The 24308-nt window shown below is 39.8% G+C and overlaps 1 protein-coding gene across 4 annotated transcripts in view; it reads left to right on the forward strand.

The window, feature by feature from the left end:
• Positions 1 to 24308, forward strand: part of dock3 (dedicator of cytokinesis 3) — a 918089-nt gene that overhangs the window by 223760 nt on the left and 670021 nt on the right. For all 4 annotated transcript variants that reach the window (XM_043708484.1, XM_043708482.1, XM_043708483.1 and 1 more), the window contains exon 6: positions 21028 to 21176. In XM_043708484.1, coding sequence (XP_043564419.1) covers positions 21028 to 21176 — 149 coding nt within the window. The remainder of the gene's footprint in view (positions 1 to 21027; positions 21177 to 24308) is intronic.

Below are 24308 nucleotides of genomic sequence, written 5' to 3' on the forward strand. Positions count from 1 at the left end.
GCAGAAGATGAAGCGCTCTTCCTCCAACCATCGTGATGCCATGGTCTGGCGATGGAGGAGTCCAAGGACCTGTATGTCCTTTGTGGAGTGGGAGGGGGAGTTAAAGTGTTGGGCTACGAGGTGGTTGGGTTGGTTGGTCTGGGTGTCCCAGAGGTGTTCTCTGAAACGTTCCGCAAGTAGGCGGCCTGTCTCCCCAATATAGAGGAGGCCACATCGGGTGCAGCGGATGCAATAGATGATGTGTGTGGAGGTGCAGGTGATTTTGTGGCTGATATGGAAGTGTTAATGTAACCACCTTAACCACTTCTGGCAATATTCCATATGTGTTTTAAAAAGTTGCCCTTCAGGTTCCCATTTATTCTTTCCCCTCTTACCTTAAACTGATCCCCTCTCATCCTCGGTTCACCAACCCGGAAAAAGACTGAGTGCACTCATCTATACATGCCTCTCATGATCTTATACACTTCTATAAGAACACCTTTCAGTCTTCTATGCTGTAAAGAAAAAAGTCCTGGCTTGTCCAACCTCTCCCTATAACTCAGTCTCTTGAGTCCTGCAGTCTTCCTAGTTTAATAGGATTCTTCCTTTAGCAAGTCGACCGAAACTGAACACAGTACTTCAAGTACAGCCTCACCAATGTCCTGTACAACTACAACATAACTTCTGAACTTCTATACTCAACTGATGAAGGCCAGTGTGTGAAATTCCTTTTTCACTACTTGTGACTCCACTGTCAGAGAACCGTGCATCTGAACTCCAAGGTCCCTCTGTTCCACTGTACCCCTTAAGGCCCTACCATTCACCATGAAACTCTTATCCTAATTTGACTTTACAAAATGCTACACCTTACACTTATTTCATTAAACTCCATTTGCCATTTCTCAGTCCTCTTCCCCAGCCGATCAAGATCCTGCTGCAATTTCTGATAAACCTCCACACACTTCACGATACTGTCTGTTTTAGTGACATCTATAAAACTTATTTATCATGCCTTTACATGCTCATGCTCATCCAAATTATTGATTTTGATAATAAACAGCAATGGGTCCAGCACCGACCCCGAGGCACACCAATAGTCATAGGCCTTCAGTCCAACAAGCACCCTTCCAATACTACCCTCTGCTTCTTACCATCAAGTCAATTGCGTATCCAATTTGCCAGCTCTCCCTGGATTCAATGTGCTCTAACCTTCCAGAGCAGCGTATCACGTGGAACCTTATCAAAGGCCTTACTGACATCCATACAGATTACATACACCACCCTCCCCTCATCAATATTCTTGGTCACTTCATCAAAGAGCTCTAACAAATTTGTGAGAGATGATTTCCCACGCAAAAAGCCATGCTGACTGCTCCTAATCAATCCCTGTTTTTCCAAATGCATGCACATGTTATCTCTCAATCTTCTCAAGTAACTTACCTACCACAGATGTTAGGTCTATGGTTCCCAGGTTTTTCTTTGCAGCCCTTCTTGAATAAGAGCATGACATTTGCTACTCTCCAGTCTTCTGGGACCTCACCCATCGCTAAAAATGATGCAAAAATATCAACCATGACTCCCGCTATTTCTTCTCTAGCCTCTTGTAGTGTTCTTGGTTAGCAGGTCTGGCAGCATCTGTAAAGAAAAACCAGATGAAGGGTCACCAGACCCAAAACCTTTTCTTCAGAGATGCTGCCAAACTGGCTGAGTCCCCCCAGAACTCCTGCCCTTGCTCCTAATTTACAGAATCCGCAGTTCTTTCATGTTTATTTGACTGGAATAACATGATAGATTATAAGAATTGCATGCTGTGGGTCTGACTAAAGAAAGTCATCCAAAACTGTACAAGCTAATTAAGGTAGAGAGATCATAACAGTTTATCAAGGTGATAGTGTCAAACCACTAAGGAAGATTTTACAGATACAGAACAGTGTGGTGGGTTGACATGTCGCGCAACATGAACCCAAGATCACAGTTGAGGTTGTCTTTATGCATATGCAGAGGACTGCAGATGCTCTGATCTCCAGCATCTGCAGTCCTCACTTTCTCCTCTCCTGCTCCTTGGATACTGCCTGACCTGCTGCGCTTTTCCAGCAACACATTTTCAGCTCTGATCTCCAGCATCTGCAGTCCTCACTTGCTCCTAGAAGATTTATGCATATGCAACTTGGTTATCAGTTTCTGCTCAGTGTTTCTCACTTTTCTTCACAGATACTGCCTGACCTACTGGGCTTTTCCAGCAGTTTCTGTTCTGTTTTTGTTTAATGTTTAATGTTATTCCAGTCATTTGGTTTGTCTCCAGCAAAACCTTTTAATTTTTTTGTAATTATCTCCCTGACTCATTTAATTGGATTAAAGGCCATCTTTTCAGTTGTTATTCAGCTGTTGACATTTTACTCACATCATCTAACACCCTTGGTTACCTGCAAAGATTTATTATTTGGCACTCCATTCACACCATTTGTATGGTCTTTTGTTCTCTCTGCCCATAAATTCTGTGTTTTGTATGCTTCCCTCTCACTTCACCTGACAAAGAGGCTACATTCTGAAAGCTTACGATTTCAAATAAACTTGTTGGACTATAACCTGGTGTTGTGTGATTTCAGACTTTGTCCAACACCAGCAACTCCAAATCATGGCTGTAGTTTAAAAAACAACCACCCCCCCCCCCCCCCCCCTTCTGTCACCTCACCTGTGACTGTCGAAGATACAAATATCTCAGTAAGAGGCCCAGCAATCACTTCCCTAGCCACCTACAGAGTCCTAGGGTACACCTAATCAGGTCCTGGGGATTTATCCACCTTTAACCGTTTCAAGACATCCAGCACTTCCTCCTCTGTAATATGGACATTTTTCAAGATGTCATAATCTATTTCCCTACATTCTATATTTTCCATGTCCTTTTCCACAGTAAATACAGATGCAAAATACTCGTTTAGTATCTCCCCCATTTTCTTTGGCTGTACTTAACAAGAATGATTATTTATTATGAATGAATTGACTTTAGCTATAGGTAAACAATTCTAAACCATCAACATATAACTCTATTATTGAATCTTTAACCCCCATATAAATTTCTCCCCCCACACGCCTACAGAAAAAGACAAGCAGCAAAAGCTATCACATCAGTGGGATGGGCAGACGGAAAGACTGGGAAAGTTTAAAGGCTGTAGCTGGCTTTGCAAATAGTGTTCACTGAGATGATTCTTTTGTCTTGTCAGAACATACTGCTCCTTTATTCTCCTTTATTTGCTTGCAGAAGGTTCAAGATGGCTGTTTAAAACTTATAAACCTGCTGAATAAGAATTATTGCTTAGAGCAACTGCTGAGGGAAATATAACAGTTTTTCTTCGGCGGGGGGTGGGTGGGTGGTTGAATGCATTTTTTTAACTGTAAGAAAAGAGATGATTTCTCCCAAACATTTGCACCTCAAAGGTTTTCAGCTACCTGGGAACAAATTGCAAAGTTGTTTGCAGGTAGAAGACTTTTGTTGTCAATAACTGGTCACTAAGTCCATAGAAAAATCAGCTGTGTGTCCCTGACCAAGCATCATTCATACTCAGACCCCAGGCCCCAGCTTGACTGTAACCAGACTGTTTACAAAAAAACACACTGCCACTATTTCTTGAATAATCACATGTGTAAACAGATCTCACAATGGGTGTAAGGTTACCTGCTTTTTAAAACTGTATTGATCCTTAATGAATCCTCCCCATTTCAGTCTACAATCAAATATACAGTAAAATAAAAATACAAAGTCATTATACAGTAGATTAAATAATATTAGTTCTGCTGGTTTAGGTGGATCTCAAATATCACATAATATTATTAATTTATGTTTATTACAAAAAAGAAATCTCAGTGTCCTGTTCAATATTTATTTTATCTAATATAATTAACCACAGGTTACCTGGTCGTTTATTTCATAGCCATTGTGTGCAAATATGCTTTTGTATTGTCTATCAATTAGGGCAGAGAATACACTTAATATTAAATTGACTGTGAAGTATGTTGGGATGTCTTGGTTTATGAATAATATATAAACAAAAATTTTCTCTGTTAACTGAAGCAGACTTTTTAAGACATATGACCAAAGTTTTATCCTTCTGTTCTCCTATTCCAATCTTATGTCTTAGTGATATTAACTGAAACATGAAATCAAAACTCATACTTGCTATAACAGCACTTGGCTTTACATCTTCATTACCACCTTCTCCTCCATGGTTTCTGACTCACTGTTCAAGTTGTGAATTGCCCAATATTTTCTCTATTTCTGTATTTGCAAAGCTAATTATATTCTTTATGCCTGCTATCAAAAACATTGAACCAGGTAGTCCAATTCTACCCTGCTCCTTGGAACTCGCGTTGAATTTGACCATGTGTGATATTGATGCAATTTCTGACCCCAATTTAAGCTTCCAGTTTTGCATCCAGTCCACAACTAAGGTTACTTAACTCCTCCACAAGATGATCCCAGTCCATGTCTGCTTCATCCCCAGTATTATAATGTTCATGCATGCCTTCTTAATCTCCAAGTTGACGTCTTTTGTTTTCTCCTCACTAACTTCCCAAGATTCAGCTCATACAAACTGTGGTGCATTTCAATTTTATTCTTCCATAAATTCCAACTTATCACAACCATACTATTTGCATCCTTTCTCCTACTATCATTCTCTGTCTCATTCATCACCCTAGTTTTTAGTGGTCCTTCAGCCTTGGAATTCAAAATCTTTGTTTCCTCACACTGTAACATTATCTAGTCCTTGTTTCAGCTCACATCAGTGAATTCTGGCTTACTGTGAAACTAGTATTCCACTGTCAGTGGCTTAAATTTTATGCACCTAAGGTGCATTTATGCTTCTATTTACTATTCCATTCCTATCTTCAAAAGGTTTCTAAAATCTAACATATTTCAATCCTATTTTGTCAACTGCTTTCCTGCGTTGAAGCAAGTTGGAATTTTTGCTGTTAGTGTTGTTGTAGAAATGATAGCAGAACTGAAAGGTAAAGCACAGTATCAGATTAAATGAATTGCCACTGTTTAATAATGTCAAACTATGCAAATACACAAATTGATATGCTGAACCAGGGATGTACCACCCAGCTGGGGTGAAGGTGATTCAGACAGGGAGCAAACAAAACACTTTTAAAAAGAAGTGTATATTAGTGAACGGTGAAGCAACTGTAAAATTCAGCCACATAGGACCTATGGTAGACTCTTGGAGTGGTTCATAGAAAACTCTTAAGAGGGGTAAGTAAAAGAAGTGAATAACATTGCTTTACTCTGTCCTTATCAATTAAACACATCCAAATGTAAACACTTACATAATAGTGTACAATACTATTATTTTAATCAGTAAATTAACAGCCATTTATATTCCTTTGAAGAGAAAGGTCTAATGATGTACAGAGTTCTGATTCTTCTGTCTTTATAATGCAAAAATTGAAAGTGATACCAAAGCACAAAGTTCATAAATACAAGAAGAACCTATTCATAGAATGGACTGAGCATTCCCTCTGAGATAAATATATGTTGGACTTTCAGGCTAATCTGCCAACCAGGATAAATGAATGACCTCACAACATTAAAGTGATTTACTTTGGTATGTAGAAGATTGACTGGTCATATGAGAATGTTGCAAAAGGACTTAATCATTAATGAGTGCCGTTGGTGGTGACCAAAAGAGGTACGATACCTTAAAACTTCCATGGCTACATTGACTTGGAGAAATGTAAAAATTAGCACTGAGTCCAAAATCATCAAGGAGCTTACCTTTGCTTTTTTTATAAAATCTGCCTTTGCGAGCATAAAGTTAATCTTGTTTACAATATACACATTTTCAGTACACAATTAAATTGTCTCCTGTTCGGTGTATATTGTAAGTAATGTTGCATTTAATAACCTCAGAGTCAAAATATTGAACAATTGATGACATGGTAACATGCAGCAATGACCAACAGGCAAAGGACCGCATCGGCCAAAATGCGGATTGCAGCAGTAGCAAGAAATAACATTGACCAATGAGTGAAGTACAGCGGTGATCAATGGGTAGTGTACAGAAGTAACCAATGGGCAGCTGTGATCAAGAGGCAGTATACAGTATTGCCCAAAATGTGCATGTAGCTGTAAGCAAGAGACAACATGCAGCATTGAACAACAGGTATCATACAGTGATGACCAATAGGTAGCAAACAGCTATGACCAAGAGGCAGTATGCAGCATTGACTAACCATTTACAGTGCTGTCCAAAAAGCAGCCTACAACAGTGGTCATAATGTAGCAGGCAGTCTTAACCAAGACACAGCGTGGAGTTTTGATCAATAGGCAGTGAGCAGCATTAAACAATACGCAGTATATGGGAATGTGCAGGAATTACTAACAAGTAGAGTGATGATGGAAATGTACAGTGGGGATGAATCCTCTGAGCAAAATAAAATATTTCTGAAAATGTTACATTAAATCTATAATTATATTAATGTACAGTGTGTAGAGTTGAGTGATAACCAGTGCCATCTTTAAGCTTGGAGAATAAGGAGAATATTTCTACTCTGCTGAACAATAATAGCACAAACACTGACAGAGCCTAGCTGAATACTGGTAATATAAATTAACAACTACTTTTCTTAATAGGATGAGCACTGAAAATGTTAATTCGGTCAGGGATTCAATATGGTCAGTCTAGCAACATCAAATCAGAAAGGCATTCATTGAATCCAATTATCTTAAACTAGCCCAACTCAAAACTAATGATTAACATGGTCTGATGCGTTCTTCTAAGATTGTGGTGATGGATGGTGTTCCCATGTAACCGCAGAAGATGCAACACCTGTTCCTTCACTCCCTCCCTACTTCCCATCCAAGGGCAGAACCAGTTTTTGCAGATGATGCAGCATTTCACCTGTACCCCCTCTAATCTAGGGTATTGTTGTGGTTCTGTTCGCCGAGCTGGAAGTTTTTGTTGCAAACGTTTCGTCCCCTGGCTAGGCGACATCATCAGTGCTTGGGAGCCTCCTGCGAAGCGCTTCTTTGATGTTTCCTCCGGTGTTTATAGTGGTCTGTCCCTGCCGCTTCCGGTTGTCAGTTTCAGCTGTCCGCTGTAGTGGTTGGTATATTGGGTCCAGGTCGATGTGTTTGTTGATGGAGTTTGTGGATGAATGCCATGCCTCTAGGAATTCCCTGGCTGTTCTCTGTCTGGCTTGCCCTATGATAGTAGTGTTGTCCCAGTCGAATTCATGTTGCTTGTTGTCTGCGTTTGTGGCTACTAAGGATAGCTGGTCATGTCGTTTCGTGGCTAGTTGATGTTCATGAAGCGGATTGTTAGCTGTCTTCCTGTTTGTCCTATAGAGTGTTTTGTGCAGTCCTTGCATGGTATTTTGTACACTACATTAGTTTTGCTCATGATTACTTATGATTACTTAGAAAAGCATTGTTTGATTAGAGATATTCAGTATGGCTTTGTGAGGGGCAGGTCATGCCTCAGGACTCTAGATGCTCCTGATGTATGGTAGTGTGGCTAGTCCTTTTGGTTGTGGTATGTCCTCGTTCCGTGGTCTTGTATTTGCTGCCCCCAATGTGGCCCAATTGAAGAAACTAAACACCGACTGGGTGACCACTTTGCAAAACATTTATAGTCCTTGTGGAAGCATGACCCTGACCTTCTTGTAGCTGGTCATTTTAACACAACTTCTTGTTCGCATGCTCACTTATCTGTCCTTGACATGCTGCAATGCTCCATTGAATTACATCACAAACTGTAAGGGCAGCATCTCTTTAAATGGGCAGTTACAACCTTCTGGGCTCAATATTGAGTTCAACTCCTTCAAATAATGAACCCATTCCTTCCCTTTCTTTTAGTTTGCTTGTTACATTCTCTGTCACCCTCTCTCCCCTTCCCCACCCCAGAGGGACTGTCTGTTCATTCCAGTCTGACACTTAGATAGATCATTGTTTTGCTGTTCTCACATTGCGATCACTTAAAGTGAACTATCAACATCCTTTCTTTCCCAAGACTTCAATTCCCCCCCACACCCAACTATTGCATAAATGCTGCCCCCTCCACACTTCACTTAGCTCTGATTAAGTAATCTGGACTCGAAACGTTAGCTTGCTTTCTCATGGTTACTGCCTGACCCACTATGATTGCCAGCATTTGTTGTTTTCTGTACAGATTGCAGCATCTGCAGTAATTCCCTGGGTGTGATAATCCTTGTGTTTTTGGAAGAATGCATTTATTTTTGTGCAATGTCCCTTCAAGACCAAATATTCAAAGCATTCTGGAAAAAGGCTAATAGGTTTCCTGATTCTGATGCCATTTCTGCGAAATGCCCATGTTCTAAGGTTACCATGTGGATGAATGGCAGTTCTTAATATTTCCTGTATTCGATGTAGCTTTAGGTGGGGTTCTGTATATTCCCCAGTGGCAAGTGACTCTTTGAAACCCAGCTCCCCCAGCCCTTCTCTCAAACTAGCATGCTAGTACACACTCTGCAATAACCCGCACCCCTCCCCAACCCCCACCCAACACACACACACACGCAATGATTAGATCCTCTCTCAATTCGTAGTGATCAGCCTGACAACCCACCCTCCCCCTTTGGAAATGCTATCATGACCAAGAAAAATATTCATCATGTTTCTTTAATGAACTCTAGAAACTGTACATTGTAAAGCAAACCTAGTTAACAACTAAGCTATAGTTTGGAATTAAATCTATACATCCTTTTAATCCCGAGACATACACTCTCACAACACAAAGGGCGACACAGCTCAGTCAAGATGACACTTCAGAACAAAAGAAAAAGAATACTGTTTTGGCCAGTAGTTAGAATTTGATTAACTGTCACAATATATACCAGGTTTCTTGATGAGGTCAAATTGTTGACAGCTGTAGACTATTGGAAGGTATTGCAAGCAAGCTTCAGCTTAGATGGAAATCTGGTTCTAAGGTCTTGGAAAGTAGTCACAGTTCAGCATTTTAAGATTTGCAGGACAATCAAGATACTGAGATGTGGGAAATTTATTAATTCCCAAGTATAGCAATTGAGAGAATTTCAGGAGAGAGAAACTTGCCTTTACTACAAGCTTTGGAGGCTTTTTCCTTCTGACTCCCTAGATTGCTGAAACAGAAACTAAGACAAACAAGGGTTGCTCGGCAGTCACTTATACAAAGCCCATGGTTTCTCACAGCCAGGTTTTCCAACAATTAAAGAAATGCCACCTTTTATCTCAAACAGCTTTCTTTGGCTGTTTTCCCAAGTCACTTTATTTTTTTGTAATCAACAGATACCCTAACTGACCAGAATGCATCCAAAAAGTTCAACACCTTTCAATTAAAAGGATTCTGGTTAATCTAAGCTGGAGGATAGGAAAAAATGTGGCTGTAAGAGTTACTCCTTTTTTGAGGTATTTTCAGTGTTGGAGCTGATTTCCTCGAATTCTCGGAGCAGTAGTTATTGTTTTATAAGCTGTCATATTGTTTTGGAACTTTTGGGGGAAGAAAAGATCAAAACAATGGCACTTGGAAAAGGAGGAAGGGAGACAAAGGCAGTGACCACAAGGGAAGTGAATCAAATGGAGAAAGAAACCTACACTGCTGTTTGACCTATGAGTAAATCTGTACAGCTGTTGCCTCTGCTATTTGGTTTCCAGTATCTTGGGACATTGGAGTTTTTTCAAGAAAAATAAGCAAACAGTGAAATTCACAGCGGAACTTGGAGAAACCTATGTGAGGGAGCTCACAGCAGGAGAGTAGCTAAGTGGCTAGTTTTAAAGTGTAAACCTGACCTTTTTTTGTAAATCTGCAATAGTGAGTTGAATGAGTTGTTATTGTATTAAATGTTTTTATTGAGATTGGTCTCTTGATTAAACTTTAAAAGTATAAAAATGTAGGTACTAAGTAAGGTTGGAGTGGTGGTTTTAGAGTAGTAAGACTGCTATTTTCTGCATCTATAGATTGTTAAGGTGCAAAGATGGCCTTTAGTAGAGTGATAGTCATAGAGTCCTACAGCATGTAGACAGACCCTTCATCTCAAATTGGTCCATGCTGACCATCCATGCTAACCCCATTTCCCTGCACTTGGCTTATATCCTTCTGAACTTTTCCTATCCATGTATTTGTCCAAATGTCTTTTAAATATTGTTAATGTACCCGCCTTAACCACTTCTGTTGGCAGCTCATTCCATATGTGTATAACCCTCTGTTTAAAAAAAGTTGCCCCTCAGGTTCCTTTTTATTCCTTTCCCTCTAATCTTAAACTGATGCCCTCTAGTCCTTGATATCCCAACCCTTGGAAAAAGACTGAGTGCATTCATCTTATCCATGCTTCACATGATCTTATATACTTTTATAAGGTCACTCCTCAGTCTCCTATGCTACAAAGAAAAAAGTCCTAGCTTGTTCAACCTCTCCCTATAACTCAGAACCTTGACTCTTGGCAACATACTTGTAAATTTCTTCTGCACTCTTTCCAGTTTAATAATGTCCTTCGTTCAGCAACTTGACCAAAACTGAACACAATACTCCAAGTGCAGCTTCACCAATGTCCTGTACAACTACAACATAACTTCCGAACTTCTATACTCAATGACCTGACTGATGAAGACCAGAGTTTTCTCAAGTAACTTACCCACCACAGATGTTACACTTACTAGTCTATAGTTTCCAGGTTTTTCTTTGCAGCCCTTCTTGAATAAGGGCACAACATTCGCTACCATCAATTCTTCTGGGGCCTCATTTGTGGCTAACAATGATGCAAAAATATCAGCCATAGCCCCCTTCTCTGGCCTCTTGGATATATCTGGTCAGGACCAGGAGGAACAGTGGGTTCTTGGTGTGCAGGTACATAGATCCCTTAAAATTGCTACCCAAGTGGACAGGGTTATTAAGAAAGCATATGGTATTTTGGCTTTCATTAACAGGGGGATTGAGCTTAAGAGCCGTGAGATTTTGTTGCAGCTCTATAAACCTTTGGTTAGACCGCATTTGGAATACTGTGTCCAGTTCTGGTCGCCCTATTATAGGAAAGATGTGGATGCTTTGGAGAGGGTTCAGAGAAGGTTTACCTGGATGCTGCCTGGAATGGAGGGCTTATCTTATGAAGAGAGGTTGACTGAGCTCGGACTTTTTTTTATTGGAAAAAGGAAGGAAGAGAAGGGACCTAATTGAGGTGTACAAGATAATGAGAGGCATAGATAGAGTTGATAGCCAGAGACTTTTTCCCAGGGCAGAAATTGTTAACATGAGGGGTCATAGTTTTAAGCTATTTGGCGGAAAGTATAGAGGGGATGTCAGAGGCGGGTTCTTTATGCAGAGAGTTGTGAGAGCATGGAATGCGTTGCCAGCAGCAGTTGTGGACGCGAGGTCATTGGGGATATTTAAGAGACTGCTGGACATGCATATGGTCACAGAAATTTGAGGGTTCATACATTAGGTTTACCTTACATGAAGATCAATGGTCGGCACAACATTGTGGGCTGAAGGGTCTGTTCTGTGTTGTACTGTTCTATGTTCTATATTCTATGTTCTATTTATCCACCTTCATACATTCTAATATGTCTAACACTACTTCCACTGTGATATGGACTGTTCCCAAGATATGCTGTTGTTTGATGGGGGAGATTAGGGAGAGTTTCCATGTTACTGATGATGATGTCAGCAGGAAGTGTGTTTGGTTGCGAATCCTATCAGATCACATTGATAGATTGTAGCGGCAATGAGGAAATTACAGGAGTTGGGGATGTGATGAATGCCAATTGCAGGGAAGGAGATAAACTGAAGATCTAGTCAGGTAGATGTGTGACCTCCAAGAAAGTTAAAGAGGGAGGAAGGTAGTGCAGGAGTCTCCTATGGCTATCTCAAACAAGTATGAGGTTTTGTGAAATAGGGTTGGTGGTATGGGGGTGGGGTGGTGGGTTGCTACATAGCATGGAGAGCCAGTTTTCTGTTACCAAGTCTGGCTCTAATATAATGAGGAGTATGCCAGATTCCAAGCGATTGATTGTAATAGGGGACTGTCTAGACAGAAGTACAGACAGATATTTCTGCAGCCAACAGCGAGACATCTGAATTGTGTGTTGCGTCCTTGGAGCCAAGGTCAAGGATATCTTGGAGAGGGTACAGAATATTCTCAAAAGGCAGCAGGACCAGCAAGAGGCTGTTGTACACATTGGAATTAGTAACATAAGAAGAAATAAGGATAAGGTTCTGAGGACAGAATATAGGAAAATAGGCAGGAATTTAAAAAGTAGATCCTTGAGGATATTAATATCTGGATTACTCCTGGTGCCGTGAGCTAGGAATAGAAAGATAGATCAGATGAATGTCTAGCTAAGCTGATGCAAGAGGGAAAGATTCACATTTTTTGATCATGGAATCTCTTCCGGAGTAGAAGTGGCCTGTACAAGAAGGACGCTTTACACCGGAATTCAAAAACCAGTATACTGATGGGGAGATTTGCTAGAGCTGCTCGGAAGAATTTAAACTAGTAAGGGGATGGGACACAGGGAAATAGTAAGGAAAGAGATCAGTCTGAGACTGGTACAGTTGGGAAAAGGAGTAAGTCAAACAGTGAGGGCAGGCAGGAACAAAGCAGAGAATGAAGTAAGACTGTACTTATTTCAATGCATGAGGCCCAACAGATAAGGCAGATGAACTCAGGATATTGCTGGTAATGTGGAACTGGGATATCATAGCAATTTCAGAAATGTGACTTAGGGACGGACAGAACTGGCAGTTTAATGTTCCAGGAGACAAATGCTACAGGAAGGAGAGAAGTGGGGGGAGGGTGTGGGGGGGGCGCAAGAGAGGAAAGGGAATGGCGTTTTTTGATTAAGGATAACATTATTGCTGTACTTAGGGAGGATATTCCTAGGAATATGTCGAGGGACGTTATTTGGGTGGAACTGAGAAATAAATGGATGATCAACTTATTGGAATTGTACTGTAGAGCCCCCAATAGTCATCAGGAAATTGTGAAACAAATTTGTAAGGAAATCTCAGTTATCTGTGAGAATAATAGGGTGGTTATGGTAGGCGATTGTATTTTTCCAAACATATAGTGGGACTGCCATAGTGTTAAAGGCTTTAGGGATGGAGAGGAATTTGTTAAGTGTGTACAAGAAAATTTTCTGATTCAGTATGTGAAGGTACCTGCTAGAGGACGTGCAAAACCTAACCTACTCTTGGGAAATAAGGCATTTTATGTGGGGGGAGAACTTGGGGCCAGTGTGCATAATTCTATTAGTTTTAAAATAGAGATAGAAAAAATAGCTAGGACCTAAAAGTTGATGATCTAAAGTAGAAGAAAACCAATTTTGATGGCATTTGGCAAGATCTTTCAAAAGTTGATTGGGGGCAGATATTAGCAGGTAAAGGGGCAGCTGGAAAATGGGAAGCATTCAAAAATGAGATAACGAGAATCCAGAGACGTATTTTTCGGTTGGTAGGTGTAGGGAATCCTACATGAATAGAGAAATTGAGGTTTTGATCAAGAAAAAGGAGGAAGCATATGTCAGGTGTAGACAGCAGTGGTCTAAGGAGAAAATAGGGCCCCTTAAAGATCAGCAAGTTTGCCTATGTTTGGAACTGCAGAAGATGGGTGGGATACTAAACAAGTATTTTGCATCCATGTTTACTGTGAGGAGGATATGGAAGTAATAGAATGTGGGAAAATAAACAGCGACATCTTGAAAAATGTTTGAGGAAGACGTGATGGACATCTTAAAACTCATAAAGGTGGGTAATTTCCCAGGACCTGATCAGATGTACCCTAGAACTCTGTGGGAAGCGAGGGATGTTATTGCTGGGCCCTTTGCTGAGAAATTTGTATCATCAATTGCCACACGTGTGATACCAGAAGGCTGGAGGTTGGCAAACATTGTGCCACTATTTAAGAAAGGTGATAAGGAAAAGCCAGAGAACTACAGACTGCTGAGCCTAACATCAGTGGTGGGCAAGTTGTTGGAGGTAATCCTGAGGGACAGGATTTGCATGTATTTAGAGAGGCAGGGACTGATTAGGGATAGTCAAATGGCTTTGTGTGTGGGAAATCATGTCTCACTAACTTGATTGAGTTTTTTGAAGAAGTAACAAAGAGATTGATGAGGGCAGTGCAGTGCTTGTGATCCATATGGACTTCAGTAAGGCATTCGTTAGGGTTCCTCATGGGAGACTGGTTAGCAAGGTTAGATCACACGGAGTATTGGAAAACTGGCTATTTGGATACAGAACTGGCTCAAAGGTAGAAGGCAGACGGTGATGGTGGATGGTTGCTTTTCAGACTGGAAGCCTATGACCAGAGGAGTGCCACAAGGATTGGTGCTGGGTCCACTGCATTTTGCCATTTATATGAATGATTTGGATGTGAACATAAAAGCAATGATTAGTACGTTTTCAAATGAGAGTAAAATTGGAGATTTAGTGAACAGCAAAAAAAGTTACATTAGAGTACAATGGGATCTTGATCAGATGGATCAATGGACCAAGGAGTGGCAGAGTGAGTTCAATTTAGATAAATGTGAAGTACTGCAATTTGGAAATACCAATCTTAGCAGGACTAATATACTTAATGGTAAGGTCCTGAGGAGTATTGTTGAATAAAGAGACCTTGGAGTGCTGGTTCATTGTTCCTTAAAAGTGGAGTTGCAGGTAGATAGGATAGTGAAGAAGGCATTTGGTATGTTTTTCTTTATTGGTCAGAGCATTGAGTATAGGAGTTGGGAGGTCATGTGGCTGTGCAGGACATTGGTTAGGCCACTTTTGGCATATTGTGTGCAATTCTGGTCTCCCTGCTATAGGAAGGGTTCAGAAAAGATTAACAAGAATATTGCCAGGATCAGAGGATTAGTGCTATAGGGAGATGCTGAATATGCTGGGACTCTTTTTCCTGGATCATCGGAGGCTGAGGAGTAATCTTAGAGGTTTATAAAATCATGAGGGGCATGGATAGGGTTAATAGGCAAGGTCTTTTCTCCAGGATGGGGCAGTCCGAAACTAGAGGGCATAGTTTTACGGTGAAAGGGGATAGATATAAAAGGGACTTAAGGGCTAACACCTTACTGAGGTCCATTTAGATCACATCCATCACTTTGCCTTCATCAATCCTCTTCATTACTTCAAAAAGTTCAATTATTTGAAAAATCCTTGTTAGTTTCTGATCAATGAAAAGAATGGATAATTGGGAGTTCAATTATGTTGACACCATTGAATGTTATGAGGTGATAGTTAGATTCTCTCTTGTTGGGCATAGGCATTGCCTAACACTTGTGTGACATGAATGTTACTTGCCACTTGTCACCTCAAGCCTGGATGTTGTTGAGGTTTTATTGCATTTGGGTATGGACTGCTCCATTATCTGAGGAGTTGCAAATAGTGCTGAACGTTGTGCAGTCATTAGCGAACGTCCCCACTTGTGACTGATGATGGTGGGAACATCGAATAATTTAATAATAATTTGATGTAACTGTGGGTTTGTTAATAATTTCCTGTAATTTCTTTGCAGTACTCTTCAGTACTAACTATTGTCCCTTTTTCTCCCCTACCCTGTGATCTGAAAATATATAATGATTGCATTTTTAATTAAAAGGCCAAAGCATTAATGGAAACTGTGAACGGGAGAGGTGATCCTTTATAGCTCCACTTCCTACATTTTGCCACTCTTAATAATTACTTTTTATTCTAAAACTTAGCTGTCTGCGTTGAAGTAGTGTGCCATACCTGCCTCTTGTACTCTAACTGTTGTTGATGCTCATATAAATTCTAGACTGATGTCAAGAAAGTCAATGCGTACTATGAAAATTTTCTCATCATCAGCTTTGTTTATTTACACTTGAGTCTAATTTTGGCACTGAGTTACTATTGCTAGTTTTTGAGATACATTGTGTAGTAAGATGGCTTGTTGAGCCCTCAACCCACCGATGGGTATACACAAGTCAAGTATGCTTCACTGTACCACTTGGACTGATCCATATCTTTAGGTTGATTTTCTGCTTCACTAATTGCTGGTATTGACAATTTCAACTTGAATCATCAAACCAGTGTGATTAATTCTTTAAAAAATGCAACAAAACAATTATTGGTTGACTCTTTTTGACTTTAATGGCCAAATGTTACTTTAGAATGACTAGAAGTCTAATAACAAATACAATTTTCATGCATAAATCAATGAGCCAGTTCAGGGATTAAGAAATATGCTGTGGGTTATGAATCTCTAGAACTTGCTAGTTAATTTATGGTTATCAGTAGTTTGTTTTTTATCCATAATTTTCCTGCTTTTTTTTAAACTTATAAGGTTTGCAAATTAATTGTCCATTAAATCTTGTTATTAAGGTGACAATTGTTAATACAGCACCTGTGATCCAGAATGGAAGCAGTTTGAAACTGAAAATTTCCTTATTCCTTTATGGGTTTGTTGGAGATTTGTAAAAAAATATAACATTTAATTTTTGTGTTTTTTTCTGCATTCTACCTCTTAATCTAATCTCCTTTATTTATTTCTCTTCATGTAACCTGTTTGGTACCTAATTTATCCACTTTAATGCACCTTCCTTCTCTATAATTTCTCTGCCTCTTTTCTCATCCTTAAATCTCTTCAAGGGTATATATTTTGATCCTGCTGTAACTAAGGTCTCAGGTGCACTATTTTCTTAGCACAGCCACATATCCAGTTCCCATTCTTATATCTTGTTTACGTCTGGTTGATGTTGCTGATGCTGCTCCTCTTGATGTTCATCAAAGGTCCAAAGTAAAGCAGCGTAAGCCTTGCTGAAGGCTGATAACAAAGAAGTAGCAGATCAATGTGAGTAAAGTCCAAGGCAAATGAACTGACAACCAAGAATTGGAAATCACCTGTTCAACACTAAGAGCAGACTTTCAACCTCTTGTCTGAACGGTGAAAAAGTATGGAGTTGTGATAAATGGATAAGTGGAGAGGAATGAATGACAACTGGAAGTGTGACTGTGAGGCATAAGAGTGATAAGACACAAAAATGTGAGTGAGTCAATATTAGCAATTCAAATGGGGATTTGGAGAGATGCCTTCAGAGAGAAGGATGAGTGGACCAAGAAGTTCATGAGTTCGTAAGTGTGTAAGGAATAGGAATAGGTCACTCGACCAATTGAACTTCCCCATTAAGTAAGATCTGAATCTGACCATAACTCCACTTTCCTCTATACTCTCTTTAACCCTGACTCCCTTATTGATCAAAAATCTATCTACCTCAGTTGTAAATATATTGAATGACCCAGTGTGATGATGCTGCACCTTTTAACTATGTTATGTTGTCCTTGGTTTTTTCAACAGAGGTTATAAAAGGCAGAGGTTCTGATTTGTCTGGGATTTGGGGTCTTTGCTAATGGCTAACAGATACTGCCCAAGGCAACACTTGGGGAAAAAGGCTTTTAGGTTTTTTTTGAAAACAGTTGTACAATGAAAAGGGAGTAGCCAGTTCTTCCAGTTCAGGGATTTTTATAGTTTGGCTTAGTTTTAGTAGTTAGATTTGCTGGGGACAGAGAAACAGCAACAGTGAAAAAAGGTTCAATGCTTCAGCAAATGATCCCTAACATCTCTCCTGTAAGAATCTGGGTTTGATTTTATTTATTTTGCCAAGGGGTGTGTTTATGGGGAAGTTGCAGGAAATTGGAACAGCATCATTAAGTTGTGATAGAGTCGGCTGTGTTTTTAGACAGGTTACGTTATTCTATATTCTGTTCTCTTTTGTTCGTGTTTCATTCAGTAGTCTGTAAATAAGCTGCATCTCTCTATGGATATCCACCTTACATCTGCCTCAAACAATTTTTAAAAAGTTAGGGTCTGGACTACCTTTTTAAAACGTTTCGAAGGGGTCTAACCCGGTCCATAACACCAGTCTGCTGTGCTGTCTGAGGAAGAGAATTTCAAAGGCTAATGACTGTCTGAGGGAAGAAATTCCTCTTATCTCTGTCTTAAATGGGAAATACATTATTCCTAAACTGTGCCCCTGAGTTCCACATACCCAGAAGGAGAAATGTATCCTCTTAGTGTTTATCATGTTAAGCCCACATAGAATCCTGTATATTTAAATAGAATCATTTCTCATTCTTCTAAACTCCAGTGAGTAAAGACATGACTTGCTTACCCTTTCCTGCTAAGATAATCCTTTCCAGCTATGAATCACTCCTCAATCTTTTCTGAATTACCTATATTGCTTCAGTGTGTTGTATTTGTCCCTTATCCATCTCCAAATCTGCCTATACCTTTCACCAGTTTGTCTTCCAAATGATTTTACATTCAGTTTTTCAGTTTGACAAGCCGCCTATTTATACTTTGTCAACAAAGTTTGAGATTGTGTTCTCCCCTGGCCATTCAAGTCCAAAGATTCTGATAATGAATTGGGTCTACCACTTTTAATCCTGCTTTAGTCTTATCAACACCCATTTGTTGAAATTCAGTATTTCCTGTCTATCAACCTACTTCCCATCAACCCTACAATATTTTCTCATGGTCAGTTTTTCTGATAAACCTTTTTCAGCCACACAAAACATTTTATTAAAATCCATTTTCATTGTTTTCTGTATACCAACTCTATCAAACTAGTCACTGCTTCAAAATACATTAATATTGTTAAATATACTTTACTTTAAGAAAATTGTACTGGTTATCCTTGATCAATCCCTGCATGTTTAAATGATCATGAGTCTAAGTTCTAAGTTCCCAGATTTTTTCTCCTCCTTTGTCTTGAACAGAAGTACTCAACAATCTGCTCTATTGTAATATGACAAATAGAGTCAATATTGCAAAACGATTGCCAGTGACTCTACATTCTCCATCTTGGATTTTCTCAAATTCAGAACAATAAATAGAACAAAAGGTTTGCAACATTTCTGCTTAGATAAGCTAGATGTCCTCCATTTCATGAAATGCTTTAAAAATTGACTTAAACAAGCAGATTGAATTAGAAAAGCCATTTCTCATTCAAAACTGGCCAATAAAACCTTAATTATTCACACAGTATGCCATGTAAGTGAAATTGACAGGTTCTGTAAGAGTGTAGATATTTAACCTGGCAGTAAGCATACATTTCACTGCTGTACAAAACTGTAAACACGTTAGACCAGTCACTGCCTTTATGTTGTGTCTCCAACCTGGCGGGTTTTAAATGCTTGTTGACAGCTTATTGATAATCAAATTTGGAAATACATTTTTATTCATTATTATGGGCATGTGTACTTTTCCTTTCACGCCTTGACTTTGACTTTGTTCCTGATGTTAATGTTGTTATACTTGGAATCATGTTGTCTTAGAAAAATTAGTCCAATTCCAGAGTCATCAGAGATTTTTTGATATTTGTCAATAAAATTATGATTCATCTCACTTTCTTCAGCATTTGTTATTTTGTAGCATTTTATGAACATATGGGGAGTACCTAGTATTAATTCACAGACCTATTTGTTTGTGGCGTAAAAGTTCAAATCCAGCCCAGACTAACAATACCCAGGTAAAGTTAAAAATCGCACAACACCAGGTTATAGTCCAACAGGTTTATCTGGAAGCACTAACTTTCGGAGCATTGCTCCTTCTTCAGGTGGTTATCGAGTATAAAGATCGGAAGACACAGAATTTATAGCAAAAGTTTTCAGTGTGATGCAACTGAAATTATATATTGAAGAAGACCTGGATTGTTTATTAAGTCTCTCATATTTTAGAATGACCATGTTGGTTTCAGTTCTTTCATATGTAAATCCCAGAAATGTTTTTTAAAAATGACATTCTCAAGTGAACTTTAACAATAGGTGCCATGTTGTCTCACATAATGCATTGAAGGTGTGAGGTACCCTGTGTGAGGTTGTCTGTGCCCCAATGTTGAGAGTGATTCTATTTCTACAAAAGGTATTTACAGAATCTTACATGGATCCATGTAGTTTTTGAGCAAAATAAAATATAATTATGCAAGTACAAATTCACCCCACAAACTTATATGTGTGTGCGCGCATGTGGGTGTTTGCGTGGTGGGGGGGCTATGAGTGTCTGTAAGAGAGTGTGTAGTGCAGTGGGGTCACCTGTAGTGTGACATGGACCACTGGGAGGGATCTCTCTCTCACTCTCACTCACACACACGTACAGACCCATACACTCAGGCAGACTCTCTCTCATACGCTCACATACATACTTACACCCACGCACGCACCCTCTCACAGACTTATACCCCTTTACACTCTCACTCACGCATATACACATACTCTTTCACAGACGCTCATACCACCCACCCACCCCCGATGAACACACACTTATACATTTGTGGGGTAAATTTGTACTTGCAGAATTACATTTTGTTTCGCTCAAAAACTGAATGGATCCATGTAAGATTCTGTAAATACATTTTTAGAAGGAATTGAGAGAACTGAAACCAACATGGTTATTTTAAAAAATGAGAGACTTAACAAACAATTCAATATATAATTTCAGTTGCATCACACTGTAAACTTTTGCTATAAATTCTGTGTCTTCCCATCTTATACTCCACAAACATCTGATGAAGGAGCAGCGCTCCGAAAGCTCATGCTTCCAAGCAAACCTGTTGGACTATAACCTGGTGTTGTGTGATTTTTAACTTTGTACACTGCAGTCCAACACCAGCGCCTCCAAATTATGACTACAGTTTTTTGGAATTAATACAAGTAATATTCTTCAAATATGTCACAATTGTAGCTATCTGGGGAATGATAACATTAATACCAATGTCGAAGGGAATGCTGCTCAGAATTTTGAGGGATGCTAATGGAAAATAGAGAAATATTTACTTGTGTTACTGCACTATCACTGATATAGGAGAATGCTTGATGGTGACAGTTAAGTTTTAGGAATACAAAAATGCACTATTGCACTCTAGGTGATAAAAATCATATGGAAATGAATTCTTTCCCTCCCTCCATTACAGTGACGGGAATAGTAGGAATGTAGTTGGTTTGTGATCAGGAGATGTACTGCCAAACCTGCAGGATGAAGTCAAGCAGATACTTTTTGTAAAATTGAATAACTTCTGTTTAAATAGCTTCTATCTATTTCCTTCTACAGAAACACAAAGTGGACTTATTTTACAAACTGCGGCATGTAATGAATGAGCTGATTGATTTGCGGAGACAACTTCTATCTGGTCACCTAACTCAAGACCAAATCCGTGATGTCAAACGACACATTACAGTCCGCTTGGACTGGGGCAATGAGTAAGTTAATCTAGAGAATTTTGTTTATTATTAATATTTTATTTAGTGCTGACTGTTTAGAGTAATTGTCACTTTTTCACTGTGTTTTGATTTGGTTTGATTTGATTTATGATTGTCACATATACCCAGGTACAGTGAAAAGGATTGTTTCGCATGCAATTCAGATAAATTGTACCTTCCTAAATCTATCAGGGTAATACAGAACATAGTATTGGAGCTACAGAGAAGGATCAACTCTAATATATGAGAGGTCCATTCTTAAGTCTGATAACAGCCGGGAAGAAGCTGTTCTTGAATCTGTTGTTGCATGTTTTCAAAATTTTATATCTCTTGCTGAATGGAAGAGGGTGAAAAGGAGAATAACATAATTATGTTGGCTGCTTTCCAGAGGCAGCGAGAAGTATAGATGGAGTCAGTGGAAGGAAGGCTGATTTGTGGGGTGGACTGGGCTGCGCTCATAACTCAATTATTTCTTGCAGACTTGGACAGAGCAGTTCCTATAAGGAGAAAGTGAGGACTGCAGATGCTGGAGATCAGAGTTGAGAATGTGGTGCTGGAAAAGCACAGCGCACAACAGTTCAGGCAGCAACCAAGGAACAAAAGTATCGACATTTCGGGCATAAGCCCTTCATCAGGAATGAAGCTTGTCCATAAGTCCTTCATCAGGAATGAAACCTTCTTCCTGATGAAGGGCTTATGCCCGAAACGTCGATTGTCCTGCTCCTTGGATGCTGCCTGACCTGCTGTGCATTTCCAGCAGAGCAGTCACCATACCAAGATGTGATGCAACCAAAAGAGAAAATGCTGGAAAATCTCAGCAGGTCTGGCAGCATCTGTAAGGAGAGAAAAGAGCTGACGTTTCAAGTCTAACTGACCCTTTGTCAAAGCTCAACTTTGACAAAGGGTCAGTTAGACTCGAAACGTCAGCTCTTTTCTCTCCTTACAGATGCTGCCTGACCTGCTGAGATTTTCCAGCATTTTCTCTTTTGGTTTCAGATTCCAGCATCTGCAGTAATTTGCTTTTATAAGATGTGATGCATCTGGATAGGATGTTTTCTATGGTGCATCTATAAAAATTAGTAAGAGTCATTGCAGTGATTGGTGAGAGTCATTGTGAGTCACTGACTTTCCAGTGCCACATTGGAGTCAAGTATAAATAAGCAAAACTTATCGTCAAAAAGCCAAATTTGCAATCTTCATTAATAGGGATTTTATTTATTTTTATCTCAGCTACAATGCAGTAATTGAATACTTAAATGCTGGAAAGTTATTGACCAGTTTGAGTTGTGAGTAATTTGTATGAGTTTGGAAAACTGTTTTAATATTAGGAATTGAGCAATAATTTTTTTTTGTCCAGACCAGTTGGATGTTTATGCATGTTCAGAGAGGTGGTCATATGACAGCTTAAGGGCCTGGAGGGAATGGGTGACTACAAGGCAGACCAGGAGAAGCTGAGATCCTACTCTGTGTTTCAATTCAGAAGTTGATGAGGGTGCTGATTCCTCAAGGGAGTGCAATCAGATCCATACATGTGGCATTGCAAGCAGCTCAGCTGTACAGGAGGGCAATTAAAAGAAATGGGGAGGGATAGTGATAGGGGATTTCTTAGTTATGAGGTGGGTATCCAGGCGGGTCAGTGCAGACTTGATGGGCCGACTGGCCTCTATTTGCACTCATAGGGATTCTATAATTCTATTAAAGAGGAATGTGATCTTATAATCAGAATTTAGGGAGCTAGGTAGAAAATTAGAGAGCAGGACCCAAATGTAGTAATCTCTGGAGTGTCACATGTAAGTGAGTACGGAAATAGATGAATGCATGTCAGGAAAAATCATGCATAAGGGAGAACTTTAGATTCATGGGACACTGTGGGTCTGGGGAAAATAGCATCTATACACATCAGATGGGGTGAACTTGACATTGGGAAAGTTTTAAACTCACTCCATTTATTTGATTTGGCAGATGTTTTGGAACAAAGAGAGGATAGTAGAGAAGAATACAAGACCTCATAAAGTACTTACAGACACAGTTACCACTTGTAGAAAGAATAGCAACTTAATGGGTAAATCAGAGTAAGGAAAAAAGAAGTGAAGTTAAAGCAGGCTAGCTGACCATTTATGTAATTGTATGGAGTATCATGAATAAGATTGGAGAGTTGCAGGTGCAAATTGCCACATGGAAATCTGATGTTGTGCAGCTAACATAGACCGGGCTCAAGAAAGAGAAAGATGGACTGTTAATTATTCCTGGGTAAAGGCTGTTCAGGGAAAAATTTAAAATTAAGCAAAGGAGGAGGAATGGCAGTACTGGGTAAGATGAACTTACATTGCTGAAGAAAAAGGGTGTTGTTGAGAGTTGAAGGACAGAATTAATTTGAGTCATAGCGATGTACAAAGCATGGAAACAGACCCTTGGTTCAACTCGACCACGTCGACCAGATATCCCAACCTAATCTAGTCCCACTTGCTACCACTTGGCCCATATCTCTCCATACCCTTCTATTCATATACCCATCCAGATGCCTTTTAAATGTTGCAATTGTACTTGCCTCCACCACTTCCTTTGGCAGCTCATTCCATACATGCACCACTCTCTGCATGAAAAGGTTGCCCCTTACATCTCTTTTATATCCTTCCCCTTCACTCTAAATCTATTCCCTCTAGTTCTGGACTCCCCCACACCAGGGAAAAGACCTTGTCTATTTACCATGCCCTTCATAATTTTAAAAACCTCTATAAAGTCACCCCTCAGCCTCCAACACTCCAGGGAAAACAGCCCCACCTATTCAACCCCTCCCTACAGCTCAAGGCCTTCAACCCTGGCAACATCCTTGTAAATCTTTTCTGAACCCTTTCAAGTTTCACAACATCCTTCCAAGAGGAAGAAGACCAGAATTGCATGTAGTTTTCAAACAGTGGCCTAACCAATGTCCTGTACAGCGCAACATGACCTCCAACACACCCCATCCACCTGGACACCCCGTGCTGGCCTCTTACCCGCCCTCGATCTCTTCATAGCCAACTGCCGCCGAGACATTAACCGCCTCAACCTCTCCAATCCTCTCACCCACTCCAACCTCTCACCCTCGGAATGTGCAGCCCTCCACTCCCTCCGTTCCAACCCCAACCTCAC

Source organism: Chiloscyllium plagiosum, chromosome 18 (assembly GCF_004010195.1).
Source record: "Chiloscyllium plagiosum isolate BGI_BamShark_2017 chromosome 18, ASM401019v2, whole genome shotgun sequence".
Classification (NCBI taxonomy): domain Eukaryota; kingdom Metazoa; phylum Chordata; class Chondrichthyes; order Orectolobiformes; family Hemiscylliidae; genus Chiloscyllium; species Chiloscyllium plagiosum.